Here is a 24,331-nt window from a genome sequence, read left to right as displayed (position 1 = left end):
AATTTTCCGCTCATTAAGTTCACTACAATAGGAATTGCAGTTACGAACAACACTTACAAGTATTATACAAGAAAAAAAGAACAGATGAACAGTACTCAACATGCTGAGAAAAGAGGCTCAGAAAAAGAGATAAATGACCGCTCGTTATTTTGTTTCTATACCGAGCGCATTCATGTTCTTGAAGCGAACCTAAATAAGGTGCTGAAGAATTACGCGGGAAAAGGCACGCGTAACAAAATCCTATTTCGGCTCTCATCGATGGAAAACATGTAGGGGATGACGTAACGAGCTCTAGTCGCCCTTTCAAGAACCTCCTATTCCTAACAACAAAGCATCTACTAAGAACTACTTAACCTTTTTGTTTGGACCTTGTTCCGGCAATTAGGTTGCGTTTGACAACAATCTTTAAGAAATCAAATGGGAAAAGCTAAGAAGGATTTAGAAGTTTGCATAAGATGCTCATCATTTTCCATTTCCTTTTTGTAGTTGGCTTTCCACCTGCCCATTTTTCAGTTGAAGTTTCGTAAAATTGTAGCAGAAGTTAATTATAAGCCTCTCAAGATATCGTGACTTTGTCAAAGCTTAGAATTTTGTAGACGCGTGCAACCGTTGTAAATCGTTCTCGCTGGTGTCCTATACTCTAAATCTCTATGTTGTTATGAGTATTTTTGAAGGAAAAAAAGCAAACAAGATCGGTACATGTTTTTCATTTTTACATTACATCACATTATTGTTTTTGCAACAACGAACAAACCCTGATACTTTATTAGTCTGACCTACTTGACTTGGCGTAGGATCAATTCGGTAATTTAAGTGTGATAATTATTGGAAAAAATCCATGTATTTACCATTAGCACGAAAGGAGCGCCCAAAGTTCGTAGCCATACTCATCATTCTAAGCTCTCTTTGAATCAGTAGTCCTATTTCTGGAGTGTAAGCTAGGTTGCAAATTACTCAGTTTGTTAATGAAATGATACATTTCAGCTTCGATTTCCCCCATTAATATGATTTTTGCCTTTTAATGTTGAGTGTCTTCATGGTGTAACCAGGAATCCGGCAAAGATCATGCTTATGAGAATATCTATAGCATCGACGTTTGAAGTCTATCAATGTACAATCTACTATGTATTAAGATTGTACTATCTACTATGCTGTTGCCACTCTGCATCACGGTATGGTAGTGTATTGAAACATTTTAGCCCATATATTTCTCTTAATAAACTTTTACACACGTATTACGTATTCTCTATTACATTCGATCTGAATGGATCTTAATATAGCCATGTCTTGACAGAAAGCTGAGAGACGGGGGTAGATGACGCCATCTTCGATTCAGGGGTTCGGCGGACGGATAAATATGGCCTAAATTGGATACTTCGTGGGACCACTGACCGGGGTGACGAAAGTACCTTTCGGTATCTGATAGCCCTCCATGTCAATACAATTTACCTACATAGCTATAGTGTATTAATCCCCTCCCGCCTAATTATGAGTAGGATGAGGAGCAATTTACCCCGACACCTATACGGCCTGGTCACCTCTGCCAAACCTTATTCAGGTCAATGAAGTTGTTATCTTATCCCGGGGAGCGGAGGTGCTTATTGGATGAAACTCGAATCGGGCAGTGGTCTTTGGATGGTGATCGCGCTTGGTATGGCGGTGCGCTCGGGCCCGTGCAGAGACGGGAATCGGAGCCGACGAGACAGCGGGTCCCACCGGCCAGGTGCGAGTGGGATGCGCGCTCTCCTGTAACCCGATATGATCCCCGATGCCGAAGACCCGTACTGTACCTAGCTGTTAATTTAGGTCGAGGGTTTCCTCCTTCCGCCTGTAGATAGTCTGATATCAAGGCTCTCTTTCATACCCTATCCAGCAGTGGCGCATCTAGGAGTGTCAGACAAAAAATGGGGGACGGGGGATTGGACGGGGCGGGGCGGTGTCCAAAATATCTATAAAAAAAAATGAGAGCCTACTTTCTCCTTCAAACGTAACATGCAGTGTGTATTTCACAGAGTTCCCTGTATTGTAGTTGAAGCTGGAAACATTAAACAATAAACCACTTGAAATTGTGCACGCCTAATTATTAAATCCCGGCACTATCTATTGAAGTGACACCTGTCAGCAATACACATCCAAAACACAATGTTTATGTCATACAACTCGATTAATACCGGCGTGTGTGGGTATGAAAATAATAACTTGTTTAATTGCTATTGCATTTACCAATCATTAATTCAAAATAATTGACTGATACAAATCATTGAAACATATCTCTAAATAATAAATAAATTCACCAAAAAATTGGAACTGCTATTACCCAGAGTGCCAAACTTCCATTCCCTCATTCATTGATAAAACACGGTTGCATGAATTTAATGATGCCGCCCTCTAGGGACCCATTCCAAGAAAACCCTCGAAATACTGATCAATGACTATTTTCTATTAAAGAACACTGCCTGATATTCATTTTGATTAGACAACCCTTACAGAGAAAACCGGTTGTAAAGAGAGAGAGAGAGAGAGAGAGAGAGAGAAGGGGAGAGAGGGATAGAGAGAGAGAGAGAGTTAGAGAGAGGGAGAGGGAGAGAGAGAGAGAGTTAGAGAGCGGGAGAGGGAGAGATAGATGGTGCCAATAACACATTACGAGCGCACTTGGAGAAGGAGATAATGATGATGTTGATGACTCGAATCCATCGCGATATTGATTTTGACCCCTTGATAGGGTTCAAAGGTCAGGAGGGTCAGCGCGGAGTCGCGGTGACGAGGAAGCTGTCTCGCCCGTAGCGAGGTCCATTAACCCTACTCGTTCATCTACAAATGGACCGCGAACTCCCTCGATTCCGTCGATGACGCGAGTCATCCTCCTCTGCTGTGATTGCCGAATATCGAACACTGATGCCGCGAAAATATACATACATGTACCGTTAAATTCATATTCTACATTCTAGACGGAGGATGGCTTTTTCTTCAATGACTGTTACCCATTTATTAAGTGGTAATGTCTATGCGTCTCATCTAGTATAACAGCTCATTTTAGAATTTAAGCTGTGATTGCCGAATATTGAAGACTAACGCATGCCGCGAAAATGTATACTATTGTTTTCATATTCTACATTCCAAACGAGGACATTCTTCATCGTTTAAACCCCCGTATTGAATAGTAAGACTACATTGCCAATACTGGCAGTTTTAGTTCAGTTCTTCTGCTTTAATATCCTAATATTAAACACCAATACATTAAATATGATTGTGATACGAAAATCAGATTTATGGTTCACACGAAGGATACTTATGATAGTAAGCTATTCTTTTTTTTAATTTATGTTTTTATTAAAATAGTAAGCTATTCTTTACTGTTTTTAACTCAATTATTGTATATTCAAGTTTATGATCTTACATCATTGTTCATAAGCATTCATATCAGCTATCTTCATACTTCATTCTGTGGGTTGTACTGTAAAGGCTTAATAATGCGAATATATGCTGCAACCATATTTATCCATAAAAAAGCCTAGTTTGGAGGCTGATAGAACAGCCACAGTGATCAATGTCATTGCAGTCATAAGATACTCTGCACAGAGTGATAATTCGGTATTGCGCCCTCTATAGTACATTGTTTCTTGTGATCCACATTGATTTCATTGAGCTAAGAAAAATGGATGAATGAAAACAGGGCCTATACTTCATGTAACATTTGACATACATCACCAAAGAAGTTTTTTCTTTTCTTCTCTCATTACATAAACATACGCTAAATGAAACAATACCTATACCAAACATTTGACATACAACACTATCTAGATTTTATAATTATGAGATATATAAAAGAAGCAACATGATTAAAAACTCGACAATTTTCTCATACCAAAACATTTGCCGCAGAACACCAAGGGAGTATGTTTCTTTTGAAAATGATAATAACGGTTATGATCCAAAGAAAATCCAATTCCCCCCCCCCAAATTGATATTAGAGCAAACTCAAAGTTTTAACAATTGCTGATCTTGAACTGCAAAAATATAAAGAGTATTGCTTTCCAAAACTCAATTGCGCCGCGGGGCTGTAAACAACCAGATCAAAAGTTCCCTTACTTCATTTAGCATGTTTATATTTCATTTTTTTCTTGAGAAACTAATTTAATTTCATAAACTATATCTATACTTATTTATTTGTTATTTTTGGAGAGGTAATACAACAAATGAGATTATGCCCATATCATACAAGTTTGAATGAAGGTAGGTGGTCAATATTGTTGTCATATTGCATAATTAGCTCCAACGATCATCGAAATGTTACTAAGCATACACAGGGTTAATTATTAAGAGGATGTAATACATTTTGTTCTTTGCGTGATGGGGAGGTATATATGAAAGGGTTGGAAAGGGTACAGATAGTTTAAGAGTTCATTAGTATCTCTCACTTATAATGAGTATAACAATCAAAGTGCCTTGAAGGAGCGGAAACAGTGAACACTTCATAAATACCCCGCTTAATAAATACAAAAGCTAGAGTATAAATTAATTTCCCTCTGTGACATGAATACGATTTGGACCTGATTCAAGCCCTCAGATGTTTAGAAGATGCGCTCTTAATATTGCGGTTTTATTTCGATTATTAAAAGGGAGTGCACTTTAAGAACAGATTAGCGCAACCACTAGATACTTCCAAAATAATGCCTTAGTGATAATGAACGAAAGACTTTCGCATAAATCAATTATTGATACCAATACAGACAACTATTGATTCTTTGTACAAAGATGATAAATGGCTATTAAGCTTATTTCTAGCCGGGAGGTAGAAATGATCCCGAAATTGCAACAAATTCCACTCGCTATTAAAAAGCCCCTGTTTCGTTTTTTTGTTGTGCTCTTGATGTTGTAGTAAGAGCTCTCTTGCCAAAGTCTATCTAAATCAAGTAGGAAGATTCGCCAGTCAATACACAGACAGGTTTTATATTCGACTTTGATCTCTATAGTTCTACCCTCATTGCGTACATCCATCATTTTCTTTCTTTTCTTCAGGACCGATTCGATATTCAAATATTGCTGGTTAGCACGGTATTTTCGCGTTGCCTTTCATGAGAGCCACTCTAGCAAAACGTATTACTTTTGGCTCCTATTGTTCGTCGTATTGAGACCTATTTTCCACATCTCTACTAAGCCACCAAATATTCCATTTTTTCCATCATCTTTTGTCGCGAGTTCGACGCACTCAATTTGAAATGGTTGGGCGAGCTTTTCTTTTCAGAATCGAGGGTCAATCTGCGCAAATGACGGCGTGTAATCGCTGCCAATGTCATTGAAAACGATAGAGTTTACATCGTTAGTACCTCAAAGAACTTGGAATCTATTTGATCGTTGACAATTAAAACCACGGCATACAATGGGAGGGATTCGAATGTGACTCTGTTTTTTTTTGCCCTCGATGATTTTTAAACCCGCGTTCTATCAGCTGCCCATCCCACGGTCCCACCTATAAGTAATTAGGGGAGCTATTCTGGGTGATCAAACGAAACAAGATCCTTCCATAACATCCATCAAGAGGGGTAAAACCTAATGTACAATAATGATAATAACTTTCGCGTTGTCAATTTAATACAATAATCATGAGGCAATGCAGTGGCCTAGGTTTGGAAAAACATCTCAGCTATGAGTCATAATGGATTACAACACGTGCTGCTATGGCGTTTATACATCTAATTATGTAGCAAATACAGTCAGTGTATTTATTAAAGGAATTAAATGCAGAATATTAAAAATGGATATCACTGAATAACTAGCTTACATTTTCTTGTTCAGATAATTCAATGCCAATATATCAAATGCTACAAACTATTCATTAACTATGATTTACATCATCAACTGTAATTGTCTCCACTTTAACAGCCTCACCAATTATGAAACCATGGGAAAAGTCAACAAGCCTCGTCTGTCTGAAAATTGAAAAGTGTCAATTTTAAATTCACCTTGTCCAAGTTGTCTGTCCAAGTCAAGTCTGATATAAAATCATTTTTATCTCTCGAACGCTTTAAACGTTCAAGCTATGGCGCCGAATATCTTTAGGGAGCTTAGTATTTGAGGTCGTCGCGGGTCATAGGAGAGCATTTTGGGGGCGCACTTGTGAGGCTCACCGCTCCATGTTGTGGTTTTCATACGGGTAACTCTCTCATTCAGCGCGTTCACCAGCAAAATGACAAATTAATGGGACTACGCACTTGACGTAATGCAGCTGTATTATTGGAGCGGGATTATTGAATCCTAACAGGGCTGTTATAATTTAATGGAACAGGGAACTTTTCTTTCTTGTTTTGGCTTTGTGGTTTGTCTGAATAATAAGCCAATGAACCTTGCCACTTAGCATTCTTTCTCGATATTGGAGTTGTTCGACGAATGCTACACTTTCTAGTCATTTATTAGCCTTTGGAGCTCTATTGTATGTCATTCACAAAAGTACAAGAAATTCTGAACATTATGATAAGTAATTTCCGCTGAAAAATTCCCCTTGATCTATATCATATTTTTAATGATGTGCATTGCACTTCATTAGTCTTATTAATCATAATATAAAAACCGCACATATATTAATAATACCAACTGTCGAAGGCATCGTGTTTAGGAAGGTCAGTGCTCCCAGATGCTCATTGAAATATAGAACTATATTATTATGAGTAGGATTTTAGTCCTCATATTAAACATGGAACTGATACTAATTAGGCTTCAGATAGATTGAACTAATGAGCATCGTTGTATTAAATATGCCCACTATTTTGATATCTACTACTACTACTCTTAATACTGAAGATAACAAACGGTCATTATTTTTAATTCCAAAGAGTTTCTTAAATGCAACAATATTATGATGATGTACGAGCTAGATTATAGTTGTTTTTTTAAATACTGGCTAAAACAGGCCAACTTGGATTGCCGATCATCTTTCCGTGGACTTAATAGTTTGTATAATTTGTAATTTCATAGAAATGTATCTTTTCCGTACCCATTTCATGGGGGGGGGGGGGGGGTGGGGGTAGAGAAAGTTAGTACTTTGGGAATATGTCTACACCTCGTGCGTTTTTTAATTGACTTATAATGATTCTTAACCTGCTTACTACTACCGAGTCTGGTATTCTTTTTCTTAATGAGGCATATGTCAAGAGCAGGGTGGGGGAAGTGCCCCCTATAGCCCTCCTTCAAATACGTAAGTGTATACAAATTCACCACACAACAATTTATTATACCTCCTTAGGACGCCGCCTAACAGTGACGCGTTGAGACATTCTGGCGGCGATAAACGACGTTGTACTTCCGCTACGGTGACCTTGTATTTGGACGTTGAGCTGAGCAGGGAGAGACGACCCGGAACTGAACAGAAGACATCGTTTGGCGATGTGACGTTAGAGACCAGACCATCTTTCGCGTTTTCGTTCTTCTGTCTGATGCCTGGGTTAGGAAGAAATGAGAAGGAAAGTAGATAAATGGATGTGAAGCGTTGAACCTGTTGATTGCACTGACAAATGAAATGGTTGAATAAATAGCATTAGTCAGTAAACATTCGTGGTGAAAGAAAATTATAATGTTTGCCATTCTTAATTTGAAGATCGTAATATCCATCATAGCTTTGAGAAGCCTACATGTCATCATTACCGCAGTGACAGTATTTAAGCTTTGGATACCATTACCATTACTCTGTGTCTTTTAACGCATTATTTACAAGTTTCTTTTCTGCTGGGTGGAAATGAAAAAAAAAATGTAACCTCTAGCCTCGACGAATATCACAGCGATTTTTTTTTTATAATTATGTTAACATTTCTTTCCAGAGTATAGGCTCTCTTTGAAAAGGTTTTTATGCATTGATCATTTTTTTGTGGGAGGGTCAATGGGAGGGGGGGGGGGGGGGATTGGGGTCCTCGTTTTTTTTTTTTGCATGCATTTCCTACATAAGCCTCCTTGAATTTATTCATAATCACTACTTTTTGTTGGGAGGGGGGGGGGGGGGCTTTCGATAACAACTAATGCGGCCGAGTATAGCAAGCTCGTATCGTTTGTCTCGATTATGATATCACCAGTTACGGGTGATATGGATATGTTTGCCGTTCGGGCTACCCCAGTCCCAGGCCCAACTCCCGGACCGTCCCTGGGGTGGGCTGGCGTGATCGTCACGCCGTTCACGAGCAGCTCGTCTAAAGAACGAATCGATAGCGAAGGGATATAATTATCATAATGACCGAAATGGTCGTGAATGAGGGTGTTGGAGGAGTGTGGACTTGGTAAACGAGATCCATTCTTCTACCGGTCATTTGTGGAAGACCATACAGCACGCTGGATGAAATTTCGAAAAAGAAGAAGAAGAAGAAGAAGAAGAAGAAGAAGAAGAAGAAGAAGAAGAAGAAGTAGAAGAAAAAGGATAATGTTTTGATGCTCATACTCAACTTAACATAAGGTCAGGACAAGTTCATAATAAGTTGGAAACAAAAACAGAAACAAAAAAGGGTATGTTTTACAATGAGTAACATCGTAGCTTGGAGAGCCTGGTAGAAAATTTGGGAAAGAGGAAGTACTCATTGTTTGAAAAGTCTTTAATTCTTTTTTCTCCAAAGCCCAACTCTTTACCGTTTTTTCTTTAAGGTTATAAAGTCTGGGCTCTACAATAGCACTAGCCGTGGCCAAGAGCGGATAAAAGAGGGCAAAGAGTTCACGAGGGGTGCGATTTTAACCGGGGTCGCCCCCTTGCTGAAATGGTCCCGAGTATCGGTGGGCTATTGTTGGACCAGGTTTCGCCGTTGGGCAAGAGTGGAACAAAAGTTTACAGCCTTTTTCTTCTTCGACTGTGTATTATACATGGCAAAGCACATCCCACTATGAGGTTCTCATGGGATTTCGTTTTGCATTGGACTTCAACTGTACGGAATGTTAAACGCAGATAATTGTTATACCTACAGTTCAGTTAAAGTCTATTGACATTCTGCGAATATTTATAAGTAACAATGTTAACATCACTGCTCTTAATTGCAATTCCTATTAGTAGTCTTCATCGTCATCATTGCCATCGTCATACACCTGTTCTATTCGCCATTATTGTAATATTGATGTACTTTTTTTTTTGGGGGGGGGGGGGGATGATGTACGAGACTGCTTAAGAAAACAGAATTTCGTAAGTCATCTATAAAATGGTGGAAATTGGTGTATATTATGGTGAATGGAAATGGCGAGGGTTTCGTCGAGAACGGCAATAGGCTAGCTTATGACTTGACATACCGTTTGTCAAGATGTATTGCTGTTTCCTGGGGTTTTCTTCTCGTCGTACAAAAAGCAGTATAGACAGTGGAAGGGTTAAGGAAAATCACACCAGCAAAGTGAGTGATGATGAAGGGCGAGTGTGGGAGGGGGGGGGGGGCAACCGGGAGGTTAGTGAGTGAGTGAGTGAGTGAGAAGACTTAGAGGAAGGGAAAAACTACCGAACGGCGCGGAAAAATAGCTTTATGCCCAGCTTCCTTGCTCTGACCTAATTCAAACAACACTGAGGTGAGAGACATACAGTCCATTTTCATTGCAAGGGGAAAAAAAGAGTAAGCGAGGGATGAAAAGAGTCATGAAGAAAGAGATGGAGAGAAGGGGAGAGTGGGAGAGAGTGGGAGAGAGAGGGAGAGAGTGTGGGAGAGAGGCGGAGGGAAGGCAAAAATGAAATTGGAACTCGACAAAACAGGCCCCCGAGCGACGAGCTTTTCGTACCTGACCCCGGGAGCTCCCCGATAAACAGTCAGAAAGGTAAGCGTAGGTAACTAGCGGTCAAGCCCGTCACAAATATTACCAGGATGCAATGAAGCACAAATATGTTATTCCGGGTGTCAACTGTATGTAGGAGCGTTAGAATGCTGACGAGAAAGGATTGGGTCATGTCACGGAGGGAAACATAAGTATTGATGAAAAAGAAAGAGGAACTTCTCCCCCCCCCCCCCATTACAAGACATTCCATTCCCATTATTATTTTAACGTGTTATTGTGAAATTAAAAGAGCAGGTAACATTTTCGACATTGCCGACTGAAAATTTGTGTAAACCATACCAAATTCGAATATATTTAATTTTAGTTTCATTACAAATAAGCAGACTTTTTTGTTAAAACAACTGCCTGATCATTGGACCCTGTAGCTCGACTAAAGTAGATGCTCTAGGGATGATCGAGTGACGTTACTTGTGCATTCATTTCAGAAGTCAAACTACCATTTTTAATAAAACAAGGTAAAAGCGCAAATGAGTCGTTATTTTGATAAAAGTTGGAAAATGTCATTAGTCCTTCGCTTCATACTTTTTTTTCTAATTAAGTATCGTAGTTAAAATTATTTCTCGGGCCCATCCTCTCGCCGCTATTTTCAATTTCTTTTCAGGGGATCGATGACAAAATTACTCGCCTCTGACAAATTAATCTCGGAAATTTTCTGTGACATTAATCTGCGGCGATTGTTAAATACAGGGCCGCACGTTGCTAATCTTTTTAAGAACCCGTTTTTATGACATATGGCTGCCATTCGAATCTCCCCCTTCATCTTGCTTCTTCTCTTCTCTACATGCGGGTACCTTTCTCACTTTTTGGCTAACCTCTTTGGCGCCTTTCCCCCCACCTCATCCCTAAGAGAATGAGCCCGTTATTGGATTGATGGAAATTAAAAACTAGGCTTTGCGCTGTAGCTATCTTCGCGGGTGCCGGGTCGACTGCGGAGGAGAAAATTGTATGGCAGCATTGGCCGACTGCTAGAGCACTTGTCTTAATTCATTAGCACCCAGTATCAATTTCCCTTTTTGTCACCGATATAGGGTTCCTATTCACGCAATTCCAACACCCTTCTCGCCTATTTTGCTCACTTTTCCCTTTCATTTGTTCGCATCTTGGGTTTTTTCCCCTTCCAAATCCACTTCTGGAGTTGGGTATAAAGAATTCATCCGATTTTGAGTTAATCCGATTCAATATGACCTACTTGCCCGGTGAGAGGAGAAATGGGTGTAATACAAGATAGAATTATTATCGGAGAGAGATGGAAAGAAAGAGAGCGAAAAGAGAGAGAGAGAGAGAGAGAGAGAGAGAGAGAGAGGAGGAGAGAGATAGAAAGAGGTAAAGAGAAAGAGAACAAAAATATCTAAGAATGGGAGAGGTGAGAGGGTGTCAAAGAGAGGGGAAGTGAGGACAGACAGAGAGAGGGAGAGAGAGGGAAAATAAAATAATGAAGGGAGATGAAGATAGAGAGGGAGAAGAAGGGAGAGAGAGAGAGAGAGAGAGAGAGAGAGGAGGGGATAGAGAGGGACGAGGACGAGAGAGAAGTAGATAAAGAGCTTTCAGAATGAGAGGTTCATTTGCAAAAACACGAGTCGTTGGTTGAGATTGGCTGAGATACTTAGCGGCATTATCTAATTGGAGCGGCCAATGGCCCTAGAGAGGGGGTACGATTCACGCCAAAGATAGAGCTTACATCGCCCTCAACTCATTTTCTATTTCATAAATCGGGTCTAGATTGTATTGAGGAGGACGCAAGAGGGACAGCGTCCGTGTTTACATTGACGGGTGGCTTGATGAGGTTACCACGGCAAAGATGCGATTATAATAATTCCCTTGAAATGTTTTTTATCGGTCACAGATTTTTTTTTCTTTCTCTATTATTTCAAACTACGGCATTGATATAAAAAGGTGATTGGACTGAAATGAAACATAAAGCAACTGATCATGTTTGAAAATATAAAATGAATCCAAAATGTTGAGTTGTGTCAAAAAAATTCCCAAAAGTACAAACCTGGTTTTATACATTTTTAGTAAAACAACCCACGACAACAGTAATATTTAATGGTGACTAATATTTACTTATCAGCAAGCTGAATGATATTAAAGAAGTAACTATTATATTTGTGAGTTTTTTTTCTTCAAACATACTAGTTGTCTCCCATTTTTCCATGTTTATTTCTTGTTATTACTGCACGCCATTGCTTTAACAGGCACTCATATAATTAGTATAATTACATGTACAAACAGTCGTACGCAATACCAAATGTTGATTAAATTCAGTGTAAGCAAACACGTGACAGTCAACAATAATGTGTTTCCTTTTTTTTAATTACATATAACGTTTCATAATCTTCCATACGACATCTGTAGAGCCCTAATCTACTAATGATCTGGTATTCCCCGTATCACGCGCAGCAAAGCAACCCACACAAACCGCGTCTGTATTGATTACGTTAAAGAGTGGTTTCCTGAGCGTTTCATTTTGACAGCAATTACGAATAATCGAAACTAAAACAAGTGGGATTGGTGGCCAGCAAAATTGAATTATTTGATCATATTCTCCATATCTTGTGAATTGGGTGGTATCATTCTAGTCCAAGCAGTTGAACGATAACAACGGATTTGTATTGGTTGTTGATGTACTCCTCATCTTTAATTGTTCCATTACTTCATTAAATTCACCAGTTGAAAGTATACCTGGCTGTAGCACAATTTTCCTATCAGCATGCTTTTAGGGAAAATGACACATTTCCTAGACTCATTAAAAAAATTAGTTATTGGTAGCCTGGAACATTGGAAAGGAAAAATTGTCAGAATTCCATTTCAATTTAGTTGGCGATAGTAATGCTACACTAATACGTTAATTTTATCGAAGAGATACGTATCTCTTTGTTTTATGTTTATAATTATGTTAAAGGTATACCTTCCGGGAGTGGGCGATGTGCGTGTATGATTGTGTGTGCGCGCGTATACGCACAGGTGAGTGTAAGGCAATAGACTATTCTGTCAATACAGCTATCAGGTCCTAGACCTAAACAAGGGTATGACAAATGCAAATAGAGCATGTCAAGTACGAGTAAAGACAAAATCATACTGAGGATCAATTGACGACTTTTGACGCGTTTTTGGTTAGCGATACGTACAGCGAGAAAATAAAACAACATTCCAAGAAAGACTTTATTGGCAGAGATATAAATACATCACACAGGCAGCCGCGCTAATTCAACCTAGTTTCATATATCTCTAAACAATCTTTGCGACATGGACATTTTGGAGCGGATGGGTGTTCTGTTTCTCTCGTTTGGCCTTCGCGCACGGGCGGAAAATACCAGCGGCTGTCAAACAAGCCGGCGCGTTAAAGCTCGCACAAACTCAAGTTCAACTGTTGAATGAGGACTAAAGAATAATTGCGGTAGCAGCTCTACCCCCTTGTTAGGCATGATATGGGGCTATAACTCTGAAGCCCGGGGGCAACGGGGTAAAACCACAACGGCCCCTAACACCAGGGTTCCACAGCAGGGGGAGGGTGAGTGACCGGACTTAGCCCCCAGTCAGTTGAAGCGATAGATCCTGGTCTAATGTCGTGAATGATGGCGCTGTTGCTAAGGGGGTGTGCATGGGTGCAAATATCGTCACGCTCCTCAGGAAACTTTTCTAGGCCAGATTATGTTGGGGGTCGGAAAGAGAATGAGAGCAAGCCCAACGCGGATGTAATGTATCATTGCCAGAGAATAATGCTGAAAGGACGGTGGGACATGGATAGAGAAAGAGAGAAAGAGAGAGAGAGAGAGAGAACATGATGATGAGATAGATATATAGTGCGTGTGTGTGTGTGTGAAAGAGAAAGGGAGAGGCAGAGAGAGAAGAAAGGAGGATGAGATAGACAAATATATTATAGCTAGAGGTAGGGAGAGGGAGAGTGAAACTAAGAAGACTGATTTTGTACAGCAGAATGCACAAGTGAAAAGAAATAAAAACTGAATTTCCTAAGAAAACAGACTAATACGTATTTTAAATATGGAAAAGTCTTACACATGCCTTTCTGAATTAACGAATGAAGACTAAATGGTTAAAGTATAGGACGTGAAAAAGAGGAAAGAAGAGAAAGAGGGAGAGAGAGAAGGGAGAAGATTGATCAAAAAAGAATTGCAGGAATAACAGAAATCTAATAAAGGCCGAATGAAACGGATAAATTCATTTACCTTCTCAAAAGAAAACGAGCTGGAAAAGCAAACCTATTTGGTTGCAAATTACAAAGATCTAGGGTGATAAGAAAAGCGGGTGATGTCATGAACAAACTATTTTAATAAATCTACTGATTGCCTACCGTTCCCAATCCCAACTCAATCATATCGATCTAGGTCAGAAGTGTGAAAAATACCCTCAAACAGGGATAGTTTACCAGTCTGCCCTTCCCCCGTGAACTTCTGCTTCGTTCATGTGCTCTTTTTGGAGGTGATAATAGTTGACCCTCATGCTATCAATCAGTCCAATAGCATCTAAAGAATTTACAGCCATGGAGCACCGATTGTGACAGTAATCTATTCTTCGCTGTGCCTTTCACCACAAAACGACATCGCATTCTTGCCGAAAAACGAGTTATTACGGGGCTCAATTTGGCTTTGGGGCATTTATCATTTTCATTATCAGTTCTTTCAGGTTCTTCCTAAAATTGGGGAAGAAGATGCATTCAGAATTGAGAAGTCCCTGGACTAAATAATTGGAAAGCACACTGAAATAGGGACAGCTATATGAAATATTCAAAGAAATCGAAACGAAGATGTCATACGCCGCATGTCTCATTACATGAGCTTATGAAATTGCTTATTATAGATGCTAAATAAAGTCTATTAAGAAACCTTTGCGTCGGCTTAATGGATATACCAAGGATGCATGTTGAATATCTTAATTTACTTTATTACTATTTGAATACCATTCAACATCATCTCGAGATTCCATTAGTGTCACAACTGTCGAACAGTTTCTCAGGTAGACCGAACAAATGGATCCCGAAACTGTATTGAATAATAATTGAAGGAGATTAAACATTAAGTTGTGGCAAAGGTTCTACTTTTGTTGGTATAGTTACACGTATAGAGACTTCATTTGCACACCCTACTTCTTTAGAAAGGATTATGGTAACTCTCCTGGGTGACAATTACATAATTTGTAATGATGAATATTAGAATTATCGATACAATGCATTGGTCAAAAAACCTTTGTAAGAGCAAATAACTTGAATCTTCATATTTAGGGTGTATATTTTCATTTGATATCAGGGCCCGTTTCACAAAGCCTTTTTTAATGACAAATGACAAATATCAGTGACAAATCTGCTGATAACCAATCAGAAGCAAGGATTTCAGTAGCTTATAACATAACTGTCATTTATCACTGTTTTGCTAAATGGGCCCCAGATCTGAAGGTTCCAAAGAACATCTTGTGATGTCTGATGACCTGCATGATCTTTAACATGATATACAATATCATCTCATAATTGCTGCGTCATCTTCCAATTGCCAGTATACGTAACGACAGAGACAATCCGGTGTTTGTTTTCCACATTGTTGTGTCATCATCGCCTTAGACTATAGCCAAAGCGTGTGGAACAGCGCACTGTTAGGGTTCAAGTTCGGACCCTTGGGGGACACCACGAACTGGGTTCGGATCTTCCACGGTCTAGAGACAAGGGACGCGACCAGTGATTGATCCATCATAAGACGATTAATCACATTTGGAATTCGAACCCAACACACGGGGACCTGTTGACATGTCTATCTATTTCTGCACAGCTATTGGAAAGGGGGTTGGCGAGTCAGGTATATGGATGATTAGCTCGGAGTCTCACCTTACGTTCGGTCAGGAAACGTGGTATAATTCAATCTTATGAGTAAAAGAAACCAATATTGGGTGCCTGTAGGGAGACGGGAATGAAAAGGGGGGCAAGGGAAGGAGAAGCATCGATGCAGGTTCACTAACATGACACTGTTCGTGATCTTCCATTTGGGGCTGGGGTCGGGGGTTAGAGCTTCTATTCTGCTGGAAAATCATTTTGGGAAACGTTTTTAATCGTTACGAAAGAGATTAAACAAGAAACAAAATTAGGAGGGGGGCATAGGAGAAGTGTTTCAAAATAGAAAAATAGAGAAAGAGGGGAGAGAATGGGGAAGGGAATAGATGATTGCATAATTAGGAGAAGACAGGGGAGGGGGCAAGATAGGAGGATCCTACAGCAGTCACGTCGGGCATGCATCAGAAGGCATGTAATTGGATCAATTGACAGGGCTGTGCATCGACTGTTCGCGGGCTACGTTGCGCACCAGCGAAAATGGAGTTTGTGATGACAGTACTCAGGCGCCAGCCGGGAAATGTTCTCTAAGGTTTGGGGGTGCTGGCTACATATTCGATAATGAAAAAACAGGATTTTTGCCCTTTTTTAAGTATCAAAATTTGTCACAGGACGGGAGAGGAGACGCAGCAAAGTGATTCGATACTCTCGAAGCTGAGAAGGAGGTGCAGACAGAAATATGCTGAAATTCAGAGGATTTTTCAAAAAATAACCATCTAATAGACAAGGAATACCAAGTCATTTAAATAATATGAATTCTACATTACCATAGTGTTTATTATTACTATAATCATTATCATTATTAAATTATTGTTATTCGTCTTATTATTATTACTATATCATCATCATTATCATCATTATTGATATTATTATTATTATCATAATTTATATTTTGATATCTATCATTAGTAATCCCTTTTCAATGATTTTTAAAAATCAAATACATGACAGAAAATTAAAGATTTACCATGTATTTGAGAATTTAAATTATCAATGTGAATTTATAACTAGTCATTTAAATAATGAGGATGTACGATTCATGAGTTAAAATAATCTTGCAATGAGCCTTATAGTGATACATCACCCATTATGTCTAAGAAAGCCGAATGAATCATACTATTCAATGTTGAAAATGACAAGATATATAATATCCCCCATAATGGGAAATTTGAGGTTCTCCCCAAATCTGGTTCTTTTGACGAAATAACCACTAAGCTATAGACCTATACCTGATATCATATCAGATCAATGGCATCATATAGTTCATTGCCTTGGGCTGAAAGTGCATGCAACTCGTGCCAAAGCTGTAGCGTATTCACCACAAACACACATACACACACACACACACACACACACACGCACACATTTACCACACCCACACCACTAAACAAAAAATACGTTCACAAAAGAAATACGTTAGGGTGAACACAAGACTCATTCAAATGGCTAAATATTGGTCATCCCGCGACCACTTCGAACAGCCTTTTCACAAACACATTTCCTTCTCTCACTCTCTCCTCTCCTCTCCCCTCTCCTCTCTCTCTCTCTCTCTCTCTCACACTCTCTCCCTTTTTCCCCCTCTTTATCTCACTTTCTCCTCTTTTTTTTCTCTCTCTCTCTCTCTCATCTGTTTTCGTTTTTTGGTGAAAACCGCCATTGCAGTATTGACTAAAGCATGGCTGTCAAGTGATGCGAAATGACAAGTCTGGTGACTGGAAACAACCATAAAGGTGATTAATTGACGGTCATTTTCAGAAGGAATTTCAGAAAGAATCCGAACATTTTCTTTAAAAATGGTTCATTACAACTAAGAACAGTAATTTCTTGTCCCCATATGACATGATGAATCTATTTAAATAGCTTGAAAGCTCTATGCAAAGTTGCATTAATTACTATTCCCACGAAACGTGCCACATCCGGGGTAATGTTCCTCAAACCTTTTTAGATGCCGAGAAAATGACGTGATTGTGACGTCTTCTTCACTGAAAGGTAAGGTAACATAAATTAATTTCGTTTCTTTTCCTTTCTTATCCTTTTTGTTTGTTAGGCGGGGTTTTAGTACTGTCATTGTCTGTCACATTTTTGACTGAGCCATTGAATAATGAAGAAAAAAACACACTAAGATTTTCAGAAAAAAAATTCAATGGCAATTTCAATAACCTATTGTTCGTCCTTTACATATCATGTTCGCATTGTGAAATACGTCATTGACTTATTCTTAGGTTTATTTCTGAAAGTCTTTGGGAATTAGTTTAAATCAAGTCGGCAAATTCCTGTTTTTGTATAAGTTTTTACACCTATAAATATCTTGCCGTAGAGAGAAATTCAAGTATATTTATTAAAAAAACAAAATAATAATAATCTACACAAATTCAGAATTTATAAAAAAAAAAAATCATTATACGTAACAATAAGATCTAGATTATGTTGTGAAAGATAATCCATAAGAACAGCCGATTGAAGATTAAAGGGAGCGCGACCTAATTAATAGTTAAACAGCTGTTGTTGGTGAATTGATTTCCTTCTAGATCAGTAGTGAGTGGTAAGTCGGCAACCTTTGATGGGTGCCTATTGATAAACAATGCATTTTTTGAGTCTGCTTTCCAAAATAATATTGTTTTAATTAGATCTTGACGTTGTAATACTGTGGCCTTGTAGCAGCTTTTATGTCATTTTTCAAGGCCGTTATTGTCTTAGTGAGATGTGAAAATAGGCATTAGAGGCAAATCGGGCTTTTCTGATTCAAGTACCTTGTACCCAAGCGCTTATTATTCATAAAAGAGGACTCATTTACACCTGATTTAAGTTTTTCCAATGATGTATGGAACACCAGGTGTCGAGCTCTTTATTTTGTCAGACTTCCCTTGATTTTACACACATAATGAACAAAAAATGAATCCACTCATGGAATCAAATGGATAATTGATATAATAATAATTATAATAAATAACAAAAAACATGTTGAAATTTAAGTCAGTTGAAAAAGCTGACGCTTACTTTTTCATAAATCAGAAAACAAAATTTAACCACTTAAACGTGGATAAATTTATTACGATTTAATAAATACCGTCAGTGACCGTGTTCCATTTTTAATCAAAAGCCATTTGCTTTCTGTCAAATGCACCTTACCAACGTAAAGAACGAACAAAAACGAACAATTCGATACAGATTAAAGATAAATATGTGAACAAAGGAAGAAGGGGAATAAAATTCTAACCATCACAAGTGCAAACACCGCGTTCTTTGTAACCCGAATTTGAAAGTGATGGTTATGGAAGCAAATTGGGTAAATACAAAGTGAGTAAAGTTATCGGCAAATTGAAACCAACCTGGTGTCGAGTCTCGTGCACATGGTGCTGCACAATTTAGATCCCTATCAAAATTTGTAATGTCAAATGTAGATGGGTGTTATTACCCCGACTCTTTGGAATGGACCCTTGTATTCCGGGTGCGCAGGGATTAAAGAGGGTTCAATGCCCGTGGTTGAAGGGCCGAGTGGCAGACAAGACAAAAACAGACGGGGGATTTTGAAGGGAGAAAAAAAGAAAGAACGAGGGGAAAAAGGAAAAGAAAACAGGCCTTTGCTGCTGCACATGCAGTGGTTTCTTTTCATTTCTTGAAGAGCGTACATAACTTGTTTAAAATGCGCACAAATGGCCTTTCATCAATTTTCCGCCCTAAATCACGGGTATAGTGGGAGCAGAGAGTCGGGATTGTGCGGCCCCACGGAGCGGTAGGCAAAGAAAACATCACGTTTGAAAGGAGCTACGTTTACAGACATAATCATCCACCATTTTGAATAAAACATCGTGGTAAATACACGATCTGGTGACATGTTTAAACAAAAAGAAAGCCAAGTGATAGTGGGCAGTATTTATCATATTCGGACAGTAGATATTATACATTCATATGACTATGAAAATAAATAGTTTTGGGATCCTTCGTAGACCAGATAGTTGGGTGGTCAAAGACATCAGGTATAGGCCATCAACGGAAGGCATACACTTTGAGGGGACGACGAAAGCAAAAGAAATGCACTCGGGTGATCGCCGAACACTTGTAAACGTAAAAAAGACAAACATGTTATGAAATTCGAGTACGAGCCATCTATAAGATCTCTCTCAGGGGTATCACATTTTGATTAATCTAAAAGTAACCGTAGATCCTCGAAAACCGTATAGGCCTACATCTTTTCCTAAACTTCACGAGGTTGCACCGCATTGTACATCCTCTGTAATTGACTAACGTATAGGGAATCGAAATTTACCTCATCTATTTATTTTGATCGATGTTTATTCTAGATCCTATCCCTGGAAAAGGAGGTTAAGGGGACAGTTCTACACAATTCAAAGAAATCGAAGATTCCCCCCCCCCTTTCGAAACGGTGCTAAATTGCCCGAATGTCACCTCAAATTTACATACTGTCTTATTAATCAAAATGGGCATCACTAGATTTGGTTAGTATGTTTCGAAATCTTAATACAGTATTTGCGGGTGGTTGTTAAATAAATTGAAGCGCTTTCAACAGGTCACACCGTGGTGGTGTGTTACAATAATCTTGTGACCAATTATCTGATGAATTCATTCTGTCACATAGTTTTGCTGCCACAGAGTATAGGTGCCATTAAACACAAAATGACAGTGGCGTTTCAGCATGGACTAGGCGTGTTCGTCGAGGCGTTGATGACGAAGTATAATTTCATCGCCCTCGCGCGCTCTCCATCCACGACTATCCATATTTCATCATGCTCAACGCACACGCTCGTAATGATCAGAGCGAGGGAACGCCATTTCAGTGCTAGGACTGTTATAAAAAGTGTGGGCGATGGTACATGTGCGTGTGCGTTTGGGGTTGCGCACAGAATACAGGCATGACGCGCTGCGTGCATTCGTTGGTGCGCATCCGTAAGCGGCGGCCAAGTCACAAGGGGGTATTGAAGATTGGCAGAAGGTGTGTCAGTGAGAGCACACCTCGTTAGGCATTGGAGCTAGTCGAATAGCGCCAGGTTGTTTCTACAAGCGGGTAAGATCGAATCGACCCCTGACATACACGGACATTGACATAGGAGAGACTGAAGGGGAAACAAGGAGACGTGTGAATGAGGGTAATTTAGTTTAAAATCCCATTAAGAATGCCTTCTTTTAACGGGACGCACATACCTCGGTGGAGATCGTAAAGGGATTTTCTCCACCACTTTTTCCCCTTCTCCCTCGATCGACGGATTATGCGGTACATTAAAAGAGAAGCGGCTATGCAAGTCCGTGTACACTACTCTAATTCCTACGCGTGGGACTGAGGGAGCCGCAAAGCACCAGGAATAGAGAAAGGGACGGCATTATTGAGATTATAACGGCGATAATATTTCGGTCGATGTATTTATGCAGTCCGAGCTGTTTACATGTCTACTTTATTCTTTTGACGAGCTTTCATTGGCATGTCAAAATGAAAGGGGAGATGCGAAGGGAGATTGAGAATGGAAACGGAGGGGGAAGAAAACAAGGAGTAAAAACGGGATAGAAGCAGAGACAGACACACACAGAAATAGCAAGATTGGAGAAGGAAAGAGAAAGAGAGAGAGAGAGAGAGAGAGAGAAAGGGAGAAGATAAGAGGATATATAATGTATATAAAAGAGAGAGAGATAGAGATAGAGAGAGAGAGAGAGAGAGGAGGGGGGGGGGGGAGAAGAAACAGAAGGAAAGGGAATGAGGCGAAGATTGAGGAAAAAAGAAGGGTCGTTCATTTTGAGTCGTTGTCATAATTCAAGTTCAATGTCAACTTCGACATAAAAGCTGATACAAATTAGTCAATATCTAATTAAAACAATATTCTACCCCGCTATTTCTTCACACAAATTTGCGTTGTATCCTCCTTCCGAATGTTTATAGAGTACAAATCGAGCAGAATATGAGGAATAACCCACTAACTAATGATGGAATAATGTACCGTATGTATATTTAATCAAGTACTAAATAACCTTAAAAGAAAACAAATTTGGTATACATATTTATATTAGTAAGTACAACAATAAACATTACAAACAGGGTGGAAAGTGCAATGAAACATATAATAACATGGATTACATAATTGATGGGTAAACTACTATCAAAATACCTTTTCTGATGACGGAATGATGATGCTCACCATGGATATAATTTGCTGAGTCGTCATGTGCACCCTGTAAAGACAGAGAAAAAGAAAATACATAAGAAAAAGGTTTCACCTCATATCACTGCCGTTTGTAATAATGTTAAATATAATAAAGAGAACACCATAGCTACTCATGATGATGAGGAAAATCTTCGTAATTATTTCATCCAGATGCCGTTTTGTCAAGAACATACTGAACATATTTCATTCCGGAGATGGTTCAACATTTTTACAATTTTCTATACATTACTTGTCTTCTGTATAAAGCAAATAGTGGACCTGAAAACCTTAACAAGAACGAAGGAAGCGACAAAGAGAGAGAGAGAGAGAGAGATAGAGAGATGGACAGAGAGAGAGAGAGAGAGAGAGATGGACAGAGAGAAAGAGAGAGCGAGAAAGGTTTAAATAGCAATAACATTACATCGAAGTTGATATCGCCCTCTTTTGTTAAAAATGAAGACATCGCGACGGCTAAATTGTGTTCTTTTAATTCAAAGACATGGTAATGTTGAAATGGTACATTTTCTCACATATTTAAGTTAATAAATAAATTGATAATAACAATATCATAAAAGCGACTTTATTTTTCATTTCATTCTACATTAACCCGAAAGGTGAGAAGTTTTGTATTTTATATGAAATATGTAGGCTTCAGAAAAGGATCACAGGTCCACGCCCTATACCCAAACAGCTACCAATATTTGTGAATTGAAATGAATATATCTTAAAAAGAAAATGTGTGGCTTCGTTCAGCTCTAATACCACAAGACGGCTGCAGGGCAATCCTGACGAATGATGAAGCACAGAAACAAATCAAGCATCTCATTACACTTGAATGGACGACCTCCTTTTGCGCGGAAACATTTTGGGCGAATCGAGAGCAAGGATTGGGCTATTTTGGGCGATAAGAATGCAAGTATGTCGGCAAATCCGCCACTGTTTTGTTCTCGTGGTCAGAGAACTCAGTTACATGTGATTTGGTAGAACGAACTCGCGAAAAGCATAATAATGCTAGTCACTGCTAAAACAGCCATCTTGGATTTCCTTAATATCTAATTATCGATCACCAACAGTGTAACCACTAAGGCACTAACACAATGACGACAAACATAAATTGTCAATATGACGTTCATTATTAAAAGTTACGGTTTTTATTTTTATATCTTGGGCTGTGGAATATGGAATATTTGCTATTTTTATTTCGTATTAATGAGTACTGTTATCATCTGTTCATATTCAACATCCTATTTCTTCTATTTCGTCATCCTTTCCAACCATGCACATTGGATATTAGAAATAATGCTTGTCTAACTAAACCTACACCGACCTAATCTGCCTCTCCCTAATTCCTTGCCATTTCCTCAACGTCAAAATACAAAAAGAGAAAATATTTGATAGTTCAATGGAGGACACAGTGGTTACATTACATACATTTGGAAACTTTCCGGTCATCTTCGAAGTACACGATAAATACAATCCGATATGAATTCATACATGTATACCAATGCAGCCATTGACAATCCTTATAATACGATTAATGGGGCAATGGCCTATAACAGGCCCAAAGACGCCCTCTAGGCATTCTTTAATCCAATAGAGAAAAGTTATTTATATTAAGATGAAATTGAAAAAATACTAAAATAAAACACGGGCATGATAGATTGTCAACTGTCATTTTGTTTCCAGCCTCAATCTGACGGAGTAGTCATTCCCTCCTTCAAACTCAGATTACACAATTTCACCTGCGCACGATTGGAACCAATCCTTGAAGACCGGTAGATGGGGGTCTTCCAAAAAAAGGGGGAACGGAAGGTGGAAGAGTGGAGGCTTAGCATCACAAAGAAACGCCGCAGCCATGACAAGGGTACCCTGTCATTTGTGGCATTTGTCGCATTTTTTTTAATGAAACATGTACTTCATAGCATGTTAATATCCTTATTCCAGTCTCTCCTGGTTGTGACGAGGGGAGGGGGATGGGGCCGTAGATGCCCTGACTGTACCCCTGGTTTCTTTTCTCCATACCTGCGCTTCCATCGACTGACCGGAGACCGCAGGGTTTAATCCTGTAGAGAGACTTACATCGGTGTACGCTGCTAAACGGATTCGACATCAGACTTGCCCCCGTGACACGATTCATTACGAATATGAAATATTGGAACGGTGTATCAGGGATCGGCGAAGATGAAGGGCGTCAAAGGAGAAAAGGGGGACCTTTTTTAATCCGTATACACTCATCTTGAAAACATTCAAGGCTTCCTAAATGGAAAGCGTGAATATGATCAGCTAGGAATTGTTTAAGTAGTCATAGTCATGATGATAACGATGGAGAGAATATTCGGTACAGTTCGTCACAATGTGTCGCATTCCCGATGTTTAAGTTCACCCCCTTTAACTCCGAGAATAACTGGAGATGCCTCACCATTTGTGCCTATTTTACCTGCTGCAAAATTTCATTACGAATATGAAAATCAATCTTGTTGTGGGGTAATGCTATGTAGATTAAAGTTTTCTATTTGCTCCATGATGAGATAAAATGCCAAAAGGCTTCCCACACAAACATATGAATGATCTA

At 39.2% G+C, this 24,331-nt stretch overlaps 1 protein-coding gene across 1 annotated transcript in view; it reads right to left on the bottom strand.

The window, feature by feature from the left end:
- The window catches only part of LOC577118 (transcription factor AP-2-alpha), a 41,897-nt gene extending 19,675 nt beyond the window's left edge, over nucleotides 1–22,222 (bottom strand). The window contains exons 1-3 of the mRNA XM_030983519.1: nucleotides 22,181–22,222; nucleotides 21,724–21,832; nucleotides 7,233–7,434 (exon numbers count right to left, since the gene is read on the bottom strand). Coding sequence (XP_030839379.1) covers nucleotides 7,233–7,434; nucleotides 21,724–21,832; nucleotides 22,181–22,222 — 353 coding nt within the window. The remainder of the gene's footprint in view (nucleotides 1–7,232; nucleotides 7,435–21,723; nucleotides 21,833–22,180) is intronic.
- Nucleotides 22,223–24,331: the final 2,109 nt, after the last annotated feature.

This window comes from Strongylocentrotus purpuratus, unplaced genomic scaffold, assembly GCF_000002235.5.
Source record: "Strongylocentrotus purpuratus isolate Spur 01 unplaced genomic scaffold, Spur_5.0 spur5_scaffold_13, whole genome shotgun sequence".
Taxonomy (NCBI): Eukaryota; Metazoa; Echinodermata; class Echinoidea; order Camarodonta; family Strongylocentrotidae; genus Strongylocentrotus; species Strongylocentrotus purpuratus.
The sequence above is the reverse complement of the archived record's forward strand: the minus strand, read 5'-3'. Positions and strand labels throughout refer to the sequence as shown.